The sequence below is a fragment of the Lutjanus erythropterus genome, chromosome 23 (genome assembly GCF_056507025.1).
Source record: "Lutjanus erythropterus isolate fLutEry1 chromosome 23, fLutEry1.hap2, whole genome shotgun sequence".
Lineage (NCBI taxonomy): Eukaryota > Metazoa > Chordata > Actinopteri > Lutjaniformes > Lutjanidae > Lutjanus > Lutjanus erythropterus.
This window is the reverse complement of record NC_139339.1, coordinates 22,098,762-22,112,855: the sequence shown is the minus strand read 5'-3', so window position 1 is coordinate 22,112,855 and position 14,094 is coordinate 22,098,762. Positions and strand designations below refer to the sequence as shown.

At 38.3% G+C, this 14,094-nt stretch overlaps 1 protein-coding gene across 1 annotated transcript; it reads right to left on the bottom strand.

The window, feature by feature from the left end:
• Positions 1 to 368: 368 nt before the first annotated feature.
• Positions 369 to 11,918, bottom strand: LOC146306193 (ubiquitin thioesterase OTUB1-like). The gene is made up of 7 exons (XM_084712425.1): positions 11,800 to 11,918; positions 7,480 to 7,541; positions 5,658 to 5,756; positions 5,366 to 5,484; positions 3,708 to 3,792; positions 3,036 to 3,230; positions 369 to 952 (listed from the first exon to the last, which is right to left on the bottom strand). Exons 1-7 carry the CDS (start codon positions 11,906 to 11,908, stop codon positions 755 to 757), a joined length of 867 nt encoding a protein of 288 aa, XP_084568551.1. The 5' UTR covers positions 11,909 to 11,918; the 3' UTR covers positions 369 to 754.
• Between the last annotated feature and the right edge of the window lie 2,176 nt (positions 11,919 to 14,094).

The window sequence follows — 14,094 nt, the reverse complement described above, 5'->3', positions numbered from 1 at the left end:
CGTGACGGACCTGCATGTTTTAGGCTGACAAACCAATTGGTTCTCAATTCAGTGCTCCTGTAGACATTTACTTTTACAGCTCTAAATGATCTGAAAAATGATAAGTTGATTGTTAAACTGGCAGATTATAAACAAATTTCACTAATCAATTAATCATTTCAGTCATTTAACAAGATAAAACAGTTGCTGGTGTCAGCAGTGATAACTTTTATCAGTGCAGTAAATATCTTTGGGTTAGACAAAATGATCTATACTGGACAAATTTCCTCTCTTTCTCATTTAATCAAAAAAAAAGCAAGCTATTGGTGAATCATGAAATGATTGTGGCCCTAAATTCAACATGACTTTAAAAAGAACATGACAAGAAATAAGATGTAAATCCCTTTAATAAAACTCAATGAAACGCAGTGTAACAAAGGAAAGAATCCAACATAGAGCAAGTAGATAACATTTACAACCACAAAAGAAAAAAAAACCTGTACAACTCTAAATGCCTGGAGTCACTTCTATTCTTCCAAAGATTTTTTAATTAACCATTTTGTGATGACTGAAGGGAAAACTTGGGGAGAGGGGTAAGGTAGGCATGTAATGTGATTTTAACTTTTATTTTTATTTATTTTATTTTATTTTTTCAAATACATGAGTGTAGTCTCATACACAGATGTATACTTCATCAACGTGGCTGCTGAAGTTATTTTTTAAACCCACTGCAGCAGCAGCAGGAGAAGGATGAGGTGGGCTGCGGCCAGGAGTGTTATTTGTACAAGATGTCGTAATGGCCAGGTCTATAGAGGAGGAAGATGCGTGGGTCGCCGCCTTCAGGGAAGACGTGATGGTTGACTGTTCCTCCCTCTCCTCTGTCCATGTACTCCACCAGGATGGATACGTCTAGAGCCTGGGCTAAGGCGATGATGTGAATGTGGTCACTTTCTTTAGACATTGGCTCAACCTCCTGGAAAGAGAAAAAAACAAGCACATGAAGTGTGGGTTTCATTTTACAGTAGAACTTAAAAGGTTTGACTGTGCACTTTTTAAGCAACAAAAATCTACATATGCATACGCTCTTTTTCTAGAGCGGTCATGTGGAACTCTTAAAGCATTTAACAGCCACCAGCTTAAAGGGACAGTTTATCCCAAACTCAAAAATACATATTTTTCCTCTGGTATGAAGATTTTGGTGAGCTGCAGAGTTTTTGAGATATCTGCTGTAGAGATATCTGCCTTCTCTCCAGTATAATGGAACTACATGACACTTAGCTTGTGGTGCTCAAAGCACAAAAATACCTTTGAAAAATTCAAAACCAGTGTCTCTTTCCAAAAATGATGACCTGGTTACTCAAGATAATTCACACTCTTGTGAGCAGTTTCCCTTGCAGCAAATGCAGCAGCTGCTTGGTGATGATTCAGTACGTCTTACTGAATGAAGCTGATGAGATTTAGACTTTCTTTTCCACAACAGATGTTCCCAGACAAAGCACTGGTCAGAGATGGAATGAGTGCTAGATTATCTTTCTCTCATAGGTGCAGTGCCAGCGGAGCACATCGAAATGATGCTTCACCACTTTTGTTTTCTCCAAAGGAGGAAGTAGAATGCCAAGAGCCATCTTTTTCAGGTTGCTCTCTAGAGGAAGTAAGTGAAAAGTATGATGCAGACTGACAGTCACAGCAGAGAGACAGATAGAAAGAGCATCCTCATGTAGATTGACTGCCACGCAATATTCTCAACATGATGAAACTATTCACTGAGTCAGCCTAACATTTGATCTTGTGGTCAGTTATAGTAGACTAATATATGTAAACTTGCACCATACCAACAGTGGCTAAATGACCTGAAAAGAGGCACAATTTAAGCATGCAGGTGGATGAATGTGCGCAGTATAGATGTGCTCCCCTACTTGAACATACAGCCCTACACCTCTGCTTGCTGTACTAAGTACTGGCACGTAACAGAAATATTCTGCAAGAAAGAAATTATGTTTACAAGTTTATGACTACAAAGGCAGCCCATTTTAAGAAACTATGGCACAAGGTTTTGACCAAGAAGAAGGAAGCATGCAATGAAAAAGACAGAATCTGTTAAAGGCAAAGTGTTACATGCTGACCTAATATTTAAATATGTACATTCAGCATAGGCACTTTCCAATGTGGACTCTTCTCTATTAAAAGTTTTACCAAACAAAACAAACAACAAAAATTCCTAAAGTTCCCATGAAGTCAAAACTAATGGTTAAGTGTTTTTATCACACATGTATTGCACTGTTACCTATATGCCAGTATCTGACCCCACAATGACAAAAAATTAGGTTTGTTGATAATGCCAGGTATTTCAAATGGTATTTCAGAGTAGGTCTTTTCCTCAAAAACAATTAAAAATTGTCTGATGACTCATCATGCCATCAGAGGTGTACATTAAATTTGCATCCAATGAATGTATGTGAATGTAAGGAGAATAAACTCATGTTCTGGAGTAGACTGGAGTGTTTCTACGAGCCTCACTATAAGAAGCACCATTTTATAACTTTAGTCATTGATTTCAGTGAAATTGGATCGGATTTTATGGAGAAAATATTTTCTGGTTTCCCCTCTGATGTCCTCTGGCTGCTCAGCTTCAAATCTCTGTGATTTCATCACACAGTTTCCTGATGGACAGGTGGCTTTCGCTTACTTGTTGCTAAAGTAGCTAACTGTTACTGGTAACAGGCAACAGCACTGGCATCAGCAGCCTCCCAGTGAACACGGCTGGCCAAAGGGATGAACACAGCCTCCGAGATGAAATACAGTACCAAGGTCATTTACAGAGTTTCCTGATGGAAAGATAGCTTTACTTGCTGCTAAACTAACTTAACTAGCTGTTAACTGTCATTAGCTTGATCAGCTCCGAGATGCTGGGATCCAAACTTGGAGAGAAAAACACCTCGGTACTGCAGCCTATTCCCTATCGTCAAACTGGCCTTGTTGGTCTCAGAAGCCGTTTCGGTCTGGGAAGAGACAGCTGGTAGGGATGCTCTCTCTGTGTGAAATTTCAAACAACCCACCTGCTGACAGAACTCCTTGACAGAGCGCCCTCCCTCTATGAAGTGCTGGAAGAAGCTGTGCTCTCGCTGCAGGTAGCCTGAGGTGAGCAGCCGCAGGTACACGACCACATAGTCTGACACGTTCTGGTCGTTGAAGGAGGCAAGCACCTCCTGCAGGCTCGGCTGTTTCTCACACAGTTCGATCAGGTCCATGAACTTGGAAAGGGAGGAAAGGGGTTATTTTTACATCGTTAGATTGATAAGTACGTCTCCACCTTGCCAACTTGCTATCCAACTGGCCAAATCTAGTGAGTGTGTCTGCTCCAGCTGACAAAATACATCATGTACTTTGGCAGATAACTATTCAGAGGTGGCAGGGCAACGAGCAAATTACAGTGAACTCTAATAACGTAATTCAAACAGACATCACACACTTAATCAAACAGTATAGAAGACTGAAGATAGAAGACTGTGCGTGCTGGGAGAGTGAAGATGTTTCACAATGTGTATTTATACATACATCCACATAAGTTATTGATGAAAGTACTTTTAAAAAGCTTATTTACAGCACACTGTTCACTTCAATGAACAAAATAATGATGTCATACTATTTCCTACTATCATAATGTCATTTAGGTTTGTCAGTTAACAAAAGAATGAGGAATTTAGTTTGTTTTTGTGCCAGAAACTCACAGTATTATGAAAATCTTCAATGGTGAACTCAGTGAAGCCCTCGTTCACCAGGTCCAGTTTACTTTTAGATGCCACTGCTTTGAACCTGAAGAAACAAAAAAAAAACATGTTCAATAAGCTTGTGAATATTAGGGCTGCCATTTTAAAGGGACAGTTCACCCTCAAATCAAAAACATATTTTTCCATCTAGATTGTTTTGGTGTGAGTTGCTGAGTTGTGGAGATAGTGGTCATCAAGATATCTGCCTTCTCTCTGATATTATATTTGAGAACTAAATGACACTAGGGTTATGGTGCTCACAGGGCCAAAAAATACATCTGAAAAACGTTTGTATTAGGGATGTTCCAGGCTAGTAATTTACCACTAAGAAAGCAGTAAAATTTGAGTACAATTTATCAATTGATAGTTAAACAATGTCCAAAAAATTCTGCTTGCATTAAGAGTCATTTGAAGCCGTTTATCACAGTCTATCGCCAAATCCTGCTTAAATGCTGCTGAAATGTATGGCACTTTGCACCATGCAATAAGAACATTAAACATTAACCTACAAAACATCTCACTAAATGCTTCACCTTTTTAGCTCGAAAAGGAACACAGTGTCTGTGGGTATTCATCCAGAACTGATGTTAGCTTCCAGCCTGACACACTAACATTAGCAGTGGCAGCAGCTGGCTATGCTTGCGGGTTAATGTCCTGGTTTGTGATGTTGTGATGTGGTTACACATTGCTCCAGGTGAGTGGTTATATACAGTTTATTCTGACACAGCCTACATTCATCCTTATTTTCATTTTCTATATCAAAACAGTACCAAATCACGCAGGTTTTACGAGCTGTTATCTATCCCACTTTACTGATAAAATATCTGGGCCATCAGGGCATTTGCACAGGGTGAGAGGGACCACCGTCTGCCAGAGCTGCGGCACTGACAGATGGAGGCAGGAGTTAACTGGCTTTGTACATGAACAAAATATTGATAAATAGTTTAACTGACCAGTGTTTCTTCTGCCAACTAGTGAGGGTGGCATCATTTAATTGTATAGTAAAGTAATCATACTACATACTACATACTTGAGCGGCTCAATGAGTAGATCTATGCCTTCTTCTGCACAGTGATGCAGTTGGTGGGTGTAGTTGCAAAGAGAAAACCTTCACAAAACTGTTCACAACAAGGTCTGTGGATTATCCTGAGTAACCGGGTCATGATTCCTGTAAAGTGACATTGCTGTTGAGTTTCAAATGTATTTTTTGGTGTTTTGAGGACTACAAGCAGAGTGGCATCTACTTCCATTATATTCAAAAGAAGGAAGCAAGCTCTTCAGCCACTACAACAAAAAGTCACACCAAAACTAACTGAATTGGGGGTGAACTGTCCCTTTAAGTATAATAGAAAACAGTTCAGAGACAGAACAAACTGACAGAAAAGCACTAAAAAAAAGCACAAAGTAATGTTAGGTAACTGTTTATATACAGTAATTGTGTAGCCATGTATTGTTACTAAAACCAAAAAATATATATATATTTATCAAATCTGCCCTCCAGCACAGCCATGAGAAGACAAAACTGTGCCAAAACAGACTTTACTCGTCCAAGTCCAAGATCATAGAAGCGTGAACTTTGAGTCTAGAGCAGCACAAACAGTAACCAGTGTGACACTCACTTCTGAAGCTCTTTGCTGTCATCTAGCAGGGACTCGAGATGTGCGAAGCCAAAGGCTCTGTAGAAACAGTTCCCATCTGGCCGTGTCTTACGAATGTATGAGTATTTTTTGTATAGGTCCTGCAAACAAACAAAAAACAGAATTAGACTGTGCAGTAAAATGAAATGCAGTATGTAAGCAAGACAGTTTTGTTTTGTTGGTCCGGATATAACAACACTGAGGACTGGAGGAAATGCACTCTGATGTAGATGCAGTAACCTGAGAGCAAGTGGTGCGATGTGGTTTGACTGACCTTGATCTTGAGCTGATAAACTGTGTCATCATCAGCGTATTCCCTCTGCAGCACCGACAGGTCCTGTCTGTCCGACACTAAAGGGTTACTGTTGGCTATCTACACACCCACACACAAAAAATTTAAATTAGTGCATGAACTGTAAGAGAATGAACTCAGCTGAGGGCTGTGCTTGTAGTTTTGACATGAGTTAGAATTTTGACAGAAAATTTCATTATACTGGTTTGAAATACAGTAAGCTAATTTTAAACACAGGGTTCCTCCTGAGGTGTTTTACCCCCCATTCCTCTTGATACAGAAAAAGTCAGTGAACACTGTGATTTTGCCATGCTGCAAGCCAAATGTCACAACAGCATCTACATCATTTTTTAATAGCATAGGTATTTTCAATACTATCAAATGAAAAAATAATGGAGATCAGAAAATTTTGTAGGGCTCAAGATTATTTTTACTGTTGATTAATCTCTTCATTATTTTCTTGATTAATTACTTGTTTGTTCTTTACAATGTCGGGAAATGATGAAAAATGTTTCCCAAATCCCAGGATGCATCTTCAAATGTCTTGTTTTGTCCGCAATCCAAATATATTCCATTTAGTGTCACAGAGGAGTGAAGAAAACAGAAAATTAAGGGTGTAAATCACAAGTTCAGTCACAATACAATACGATATAGATTCTTTGGACGATGATATCTTAAAGTCTGCCACAATTTCAACTGGATTCAGTTCAGGGGTTTGTGATTGATATCAGATGATATCATCTGTCCATTTAAACATATTCAATCACATTTATGAAAAGCAACTAAATTATGATTTGACAATTCTATGACTGAACCTTTACAGACAATTGTGTCACTGACATTACATAGGAATTTCAAACTAAAAGTGTATCTTAAAGATTACGATATAAATGCAAAATGTTTTTTTCACTTTGCATCTATTATACTGGATCAATGAACACTGAATTGATTCAAATCAATGTATCGTTACACATCAACAGAAAATATTCACACCCATTAATCATTTTAACACATGGTATCTAAAAAGTATCCGAGTATCAATACTTTTGACAACAATCTTACATCACCATGTAAATAATCAGGCCAGCAAATAATTGGTTAACCCAAAACTCACCTATCTGAACTGTGCACCCGGTCAGTAATCAGAACAACCCCACTGATCAAACAGGAACCTCTCAGCCCCTCCACCAATCCTTCCAGTTACTGATGCCACAAAGTCCCCTTTACATCTACAAAAACTCTTTTATTCCCTCTGTGACCATCACCCTGAATAGATTAAAATAGGCACTGTTCTCTGACCTGTTTTATACTGTTCCTCAAGTTTTAACAGTGTTAGTCCTTTTCCACCTGTGTTTTTAAATGTGTCTTATAAAAGGAAAACTTCTCTTACTTTGTGACAGACAATACAGTTATCTTACCTTATACAAAACTTCCATTGCAATCTTCAATATGTTGTGTTTTTTAATAAAATAACTTTTGATTATTAGGTCATAGCTGTGTAGTCAAGTTTCACTTAAGAAAAAGTTACTGATTACTGGGAAGCTTTGCTCAAAATTTCAGAAAACAAAGACCAATAGGTGAAAAAACATCAACTGTTGATTGAATAAATGCAAATAATTGGAACATAGCATATATAACATAAGTTCCACATCCATTTTCTGGGGCTTTAACTGAATGACAAATTACTTAAATCTGGAATAGTAACGGTCCTGTTGCTCAGAGGCAGAATAATAGCAAATCTTTGACTGTTATCTGAAAAATTAAAATCAAGGAATGCCCTTGCCAATAAAAGTGGATTTCTCACCTCCTGCTGGATTCTGTCCTGTTGAGCAATTATGGCCTCGTCATAAGCGAGGCAGTTCACTCCTGTATGAGAGAGGAGGGACAGATTAGTTAGGCTTCAGGACTCCAATTGGAGACTATAGGCCAAACTGACAGCAGAGCTTTTACAAGTGATGGATGACTCCATAGGAATCCTTTAATGAAATATGCAGCATATTTTGGATTTTAAAATATGCATCAGATCATGGCCAGGGTTTATAAAGCAGAGCTGAAAATTTGTCAACTCAAAATTTACACCCTTAGTGGAAAGTCACATTGCTGCAACATTACATTACAGGCTACTGAATGAATAGAGACAGCTATAGTGTTGCAGTGTTAGGATACTGGAAGGTCAGTGGTGCAGATTTCTAATGCACTAAATGCAGTAGCAAAGAGCAAAAAAATCTAAGCATTGTTAGAATTAAGAATTTATTTCAGCTGAGCAAACTTCATGTACACATTAACCTGCTGTGCTACTAGGAAAACTATACGTTTTTGGCAGCAGCCATATTGATATGGAATAGCTGAGTAAACACAAGTGATACCAGTGATACTAACTGAGGTCCTGTTCCATTCAATGAAGCAAACAGAGCCTTTTCAGAGAGTCGACATGCGCAATAGCAGCACCCTGAACAGAACTTAAATTTGCATCAATGGTATCACCTGTGTTTACACTACTATTTCATGTCAATGTGGCTGCTGTGAGAAAGGTCTAATGTTTATTGGTGGTCTATGCACTTTTACCATGGTATGGGAGAATATTCCATTCTGATTGGCTAGCAGGTGTACGTTAACATCGATATATGCAAACAGTTCAGCTCAGGTTTGGTCACCGATATTCATCTGCTACTCAACTGGTAACGACAGCAACAATAAAGAGCACAGCTGTTAAAGCTCACATCACTTCCTGACTAGTGGCGATGCAAACAAGAGAGCGGACAAACAAGTATTTAGTTTTCCTAAATGAGGACACCCTAAACTGCTCTGTGCGTCAGCGAACAGGCTGAGCGACGTGTCGCTTGAAAAATCGCTCGCTCTGGTACTTTTTCAGCAAAGTTCCATACACCTCCAACCTATTTTATATGGTTAAAATCGATGTCACATCCTTGACATTTCTGTTTCCCCTCATCAAAGCAGTCGAAAGGAAGGACAAGAGACTAATTAACAAGGCTGAGATGAAGCAGCACCTTTCATTTGATCCACAGCAGCCTTTTTATAGAAATGTCCTCAAAAGGGACTGGGTTTGGAAGGATAAAGGAAACTTTTGGGACTTTCAAGAAAACTGTCCTCCAACTATTTAGAAACAGGGATGATTTAAGAAAATTATGTTAGTTATGAATGAATAACTCAGACACCTAATTTACTCATCTACAGATGGAGTGCACTGCTGTGACATCGCTTGTATATGTATATGTGTAGATGTGTTACTCATTATCAACTGTGGCAGGCCAGCCAAGTTTGGTTGTAAAAAGGAACTAGAATTATTCCTAATCATGACAATAATAAGCTCTTGCTTCTTAACTTTAGATTCTGAGTGCCAAAATTTCAGCAAAAAGAATGCTTTCATTTCATATTGTTGGCAAATGAACATGGTATAAGTGGGATAATCAACTTTTAGATGTGCTTTCAATGGTTAAGTCAATTCGCCGAGGCAACCATCCTCTGCTTCATGTCACGTGGCTCTTCACCTCCATGTCGTGTCTTCAAACTGTTTAACATACACCTACTCACTGATTATCCCTTACCTGTCCAATCTAAATAAGATAACCAATAATTTCACGTTTATGTTAAAAAGAAGTTCATATAACCTGTAGTTTATGCACACCGGAGGATTAAAAAACTCATGCAGTGAGCAGTGAAAAGAATATATTTATTCCAGCTAGAGAGAAACAATCAGATTAAATGTTTACATGGTTAATATTTTCCTTTTGATTGGAGTATCAAAGATTTACACCACCCTTCTCAATCTGAAAATTCATTCCAGTCAGGCCAGAGTAGATCAGTCTCTTCTGACAGAGGTGTTTCCGTGAGGCACTTTTATTCTGACTGGATGTAAACACCATGTAAACAGTGCTACCGTTACAACAAAAACAAGAGTTCTAATTTGTCAAATGTTCGCGCATTTATTTTTTTGTGAAGCACATCAAAAAAAACTTCAAACATATTTTAGCATCTATAGAGCATTTTGCCCAAGAATTCAAATTAAATGTTTTGATAATATCTTCAAATTCAGATGTTATTATAATCCATATTTATCAGCTATTTACGTTGATACCAATATAAAAAGTGTGACAGTGATAGATATTTATCATGGATCCCAAGCCAAAATGTACCCTAATTTACAATATAAACACAATGCATATGTTTTATGTCCATTACATTTCATCATCCAATCGGTTCAGCCGTAACGAACATACAACCTGGTCTCACAAAATAGTTACAGGCAATTATAATGTTGAGGATCAGGTTTAAAGTTTCAATTTTTTCACTTTTTTGGATCAACTGATAATCTTTCAAGACAGTGATTGTGATGCATCTCAGAATCGATTCCCAACCCCCAGAAAATCTGTCTGTATTTTCTTCTGCTATAAGGATGGGTGATATATTGATACTGTACCATGAGGTTAGATATATTCTCAGCTTTTGAATAATGGTATATCATGACGTAAGTGTTATCTTTTTTTCCTGGTGCGTTCTGGACTACTGTAGAAAAGTGACGGTGCAACATGGAAGACCCTGTGGTAAATACAACAGGCTCATTTTAAAGGCAATAAAAACACAATGATTCTTATTTACAGGTAATAATACACAGATGAAAACATATTTATGAATATTATATTCCATTTCTGCCACAGGGCTTTTAAAAGTAGCACATAGTTATAGTGAGAAAAAAAAGTCCTATATAAATAAAAAAAAAAAACCTGATGCATTTTGATGCTTTGATAATCATTTTATAACTGCATTATAGCCATCTGAATCAGAATTGTGAGGTGCCAAGACATTCCCACCACTGATATCTACGTTACTGATGATGACTATTACTCAAAAATCAGTGTTAATATTATGTAAAGGCACAATCAGCCATTCCTACAACATGTGCAATATTGATATCAATGTATTTGGTCAAAAACATAATGATAGCCATATAAAGCAGACGCCAGGGCTGCACAATTAAACACAGCTGCAATAAAATCGAAATATGGCCAAGTGCAAAATCCAAAATCTCATATCCTGAACCAAATCACTTTTTTTTTGAAAAAGTGCTAATTGTATGAGAAAACAGTATTATAATGAAGTACAGTAGTGCTGCATAGATGACCTGGCCTAAAAAGCTTGTTCATGTCTGTTTGGTACAGACCTCAATAAACACAACATGACATCATGATTTTGATTGTTCTTTGTTTGGTTGGTTGGTTGGTTTGTTTTATTTTGTTTTTTCAGTGAACAGGACCATTTAAATGCAAAACAGATCATTTCCACTTGGCAATTAAGTCGAAATAATCGCAATACGACTTTTTACCAAGTTGTACAGCCCTACCAGGTGCTGGAACAACCTGTACAGAAATGATGCAGCTCCCACATAAATAATTCTCAGATGAAAGAGAAGGTTTGTGCAATCAGAAAAATCCTATTTATCGATCTGTTTGCTTATTTATTTTCCTTTTTAACACAACAAAGCAACAGAGGAGTTGGTCTGATTATACCCACGTAAAAAAAAATATCAGAGCGGCATGTATTAAAAATTTACTGTTATGAAGTCAATAAAGCCTTTACAAATACAGCTAATGTTAGGTATTCCCTTTCTGTTTTCAACATCTGCAGTCACCACCGGCAACAGCAGATGTATTGAAGCTATTGTCAGCAGTTAACATGAAAACAAGTTAATCCACAACACCAGCCACCGTCAGTCAGCTAGCTCGACCTGTGCGAAAACAAAACTAATTCTCGTCACGACGAATAACGTCGTTTTATCAACCAAAAAGGGGGTGTCCTGTCTTAAATACTAAGCATTTACTCTCAACGTTTCCTTAAGTCTAAAACTCTGGGACTGTCACTACCTGTTTCCCTGTCAGTAACTAAACAAGCGTTTTTCTTTGTGTAGCAGTGGTACCGTTAGCTAGCTAGCGTTAGCCAGAAGCTGTGGCCTCTGTCTCCCCCTCACCGCCGCATGTCTGACACTTTTATCACGGAGAGGACAGCGGCTCAAACACCGAGAGGACACTCGTATGGATGTGGACTTCGCTTGCAAGAGAAAAGTCCGCGCTGTTTGTTGGATATTTAATGTTGTAACTGTTTCTCTCACCCTCCATCTCTCCCTGTGATGATTCCTGCTGTTCCTCCGCCATCTTAGCTGTCGAGAATCTCTTCTTGTTCTTCTGGCTTTCCGGCAGGCTGGATGCCTCTCGGCTCATTGCTGCCTCCTATAGGTCGAGATTAAATTACAGTTCGGAGAAGCTAGCCTTAAAAGCTTTCTGAGAGAAAAAAAAATCCTCTTGGTTAGGCTCAGGGAGAAACTTATATAAAATAGCTAGATTTCTGCCAGAAATGGCCAAGTAGGCTGGTAGACTTTATGATGATGTCACATATTTTAAATCACCTTTCTTGGTTAAGAGATCCTCCTTGCATTAAAAATTCATTATATTCATTATACTTTGTAGACATAGTCATAATTGACCTTGTTTGCATTTCAAGGTGTCCTGTCAAGAGTTTTACAGATGTATCTTTTACAATGCTGACTTACAGGTGAAAATGGTTTTTGTGCCGCATAGTTTTTTATTGCAATACTGCAAGTGGCCACTGGGAAAATTGGACACAAAGCTGAGCAGCAATGCCTTATCTACTTTCAATTATATGCCTATGGCATTCATAGCCCAGGGCTGTCCTTTGCCTTGTGCAGAGTGAAAGGCCCTGTTGTGCCCTGGTGTGATAATGCAGCATACAACCTCCATGTAACATTTAGAGTTGTCCCAGTACCCGCAATTTTGAAATACGGTGCTATTGATAAGTTCTTTTCTTTTTTTCCCTCTTGTTTTACACTTAAATGTAAAATCAAAAAAATCTGATGAGCTATATGAGGGCCAGTTACAGTTCAAGCTCAAGGATTGACCACACATCGCCTGTTTATGACTTCAAACTTAAAAGCTGTAAGTTTTGCCATGTTTTATGTTGTTTTTTACTGTTTATTTCATAGGATAACCAGTTGAATTAGCATGCGGCACAGCTAACATAGGTGCCATCTACAGTGGGCACTGGGGTTTATGCACCCCCCCCCCCCCCCCCCACCCCCCAAAAAAACAATAAAAGATGGGGTGCAGCACCACCCAGTCCTAAGGCAAAACGAGAAAATTATATATATAAAATTGCCACAGACTAATAAATTCCACTGGCATTTGAATGGACATCTAATAAAGTCCTATCATATGCTATATTCTTCATATTTAATTTGATGAGGCATAGTGTGTGTTTTGTTGCTCTTGTGTGTTACTGGCTGAGCACACTGAGGGCTTTAATTAATTGAGGTGCCAAATGTCATGAATTCAAACATCTCTGACAGTGCAGTTTGTACAGTAATTGCTGTCTACCGCCAGCATTGTGTGGAAATAATTACAAAGATTAAACAGAGAAGATGCAAAGTGTGCGCTGTGCTCAGACAAGGGATAAAATGTGCTGGACTGAGGTTTGCTGCCACTTTTGGAATCTCAGACAAAACTCCAAGTGAAAGCCTAAAGCCTGCAAGAACACTGGATTCATACTTTATCCAAAACACTTCTGGGTTAAATATTGGCAGAGATGGAGGCATATGATGGTTTTACGTCCAACAGTTGACTGCAGCAAAATGTGCCCCTCACTGAAGAAAATCAAGCAAAAGCTCCTGAAGAATCCCTCTGATATCTCACACCAAATGAGTGAGAGCTTCTTATAGCCTTGTTCATTTAACTTTGAGTCAAGTTTAAACTACGCTGTGAATGTTCAGAGCCCTCTGCTGAGCCCAGCGGTCACCTCTGAATGAAAACAGAATATGGAATCCGTCTCAGCTTAATAGAAAGAGTTTTAAAACACCAAACCACTTGCTTTTTATGAATTTAATTGGTTCTCTCAAGAATTTTACTTCTTTTACCCTCTCAGTTGCCTCTCCATACACGAGTAAACCCTGACAGTCAGTTATCTTATTAAATCCCCCCTTGCCTCTCTAGTCAGCCATTTTATTTAGGTCTTTCTCTCTGTGTATTACTGTATCATCACTGTAAGATCAGTTTTGGTCTCAAGACCACTTTTTCAAGGTCTCATTTCGGAATTAATGTTATTTTACTCAGTCATGTCACAGTTTCAGACAAAGAAGGCTCTGGATTTCATTTCAAGACTGGTCAAGAGTACAACTATACTGTCTGATTTATTTGTTAACATCATTTCTGTTATTGGATGTAAAACTTCCTGTAAAACTAACAGTCTTTGTATGTCTTGGTCTTAATCTCAACACCTCAAAGTCTTGATCTTGCCTCAGTCTCAATACACTCTGGTCTTGGTCTCTTTACTGCAAATGAAAACTGAAAATAATAATAAAACACTACCTAACAGGTATGTCTGACAAGTAATTTCA

Excerpts from the sequence above, each read along its gene's own strand:
- LOC146306193 (XM_084712425.1), bottom strand. The coding sequence starts at position 11,908 with ATGAGCCGAGAGGCATCCAGCCTGCCGGAAAGCCAGAAGAACAAGAAG. Across the intron at positions 7,542-11,799 it reads ATCACAGGGAGAGATGGAGG|GAGTGAACTGCCTCGCTTAT; the intron begins GTGAGAGAAACA and ends TCTCTCATACAG. Across the intron at positions 953-3,035 it reads TCAAGGAGTTCTGTCAGCAG|GAGGTTGAGCCAATGTCTAA; the intron begins GTGGGTTGTTTG and ends TTCTCTTTCCAG.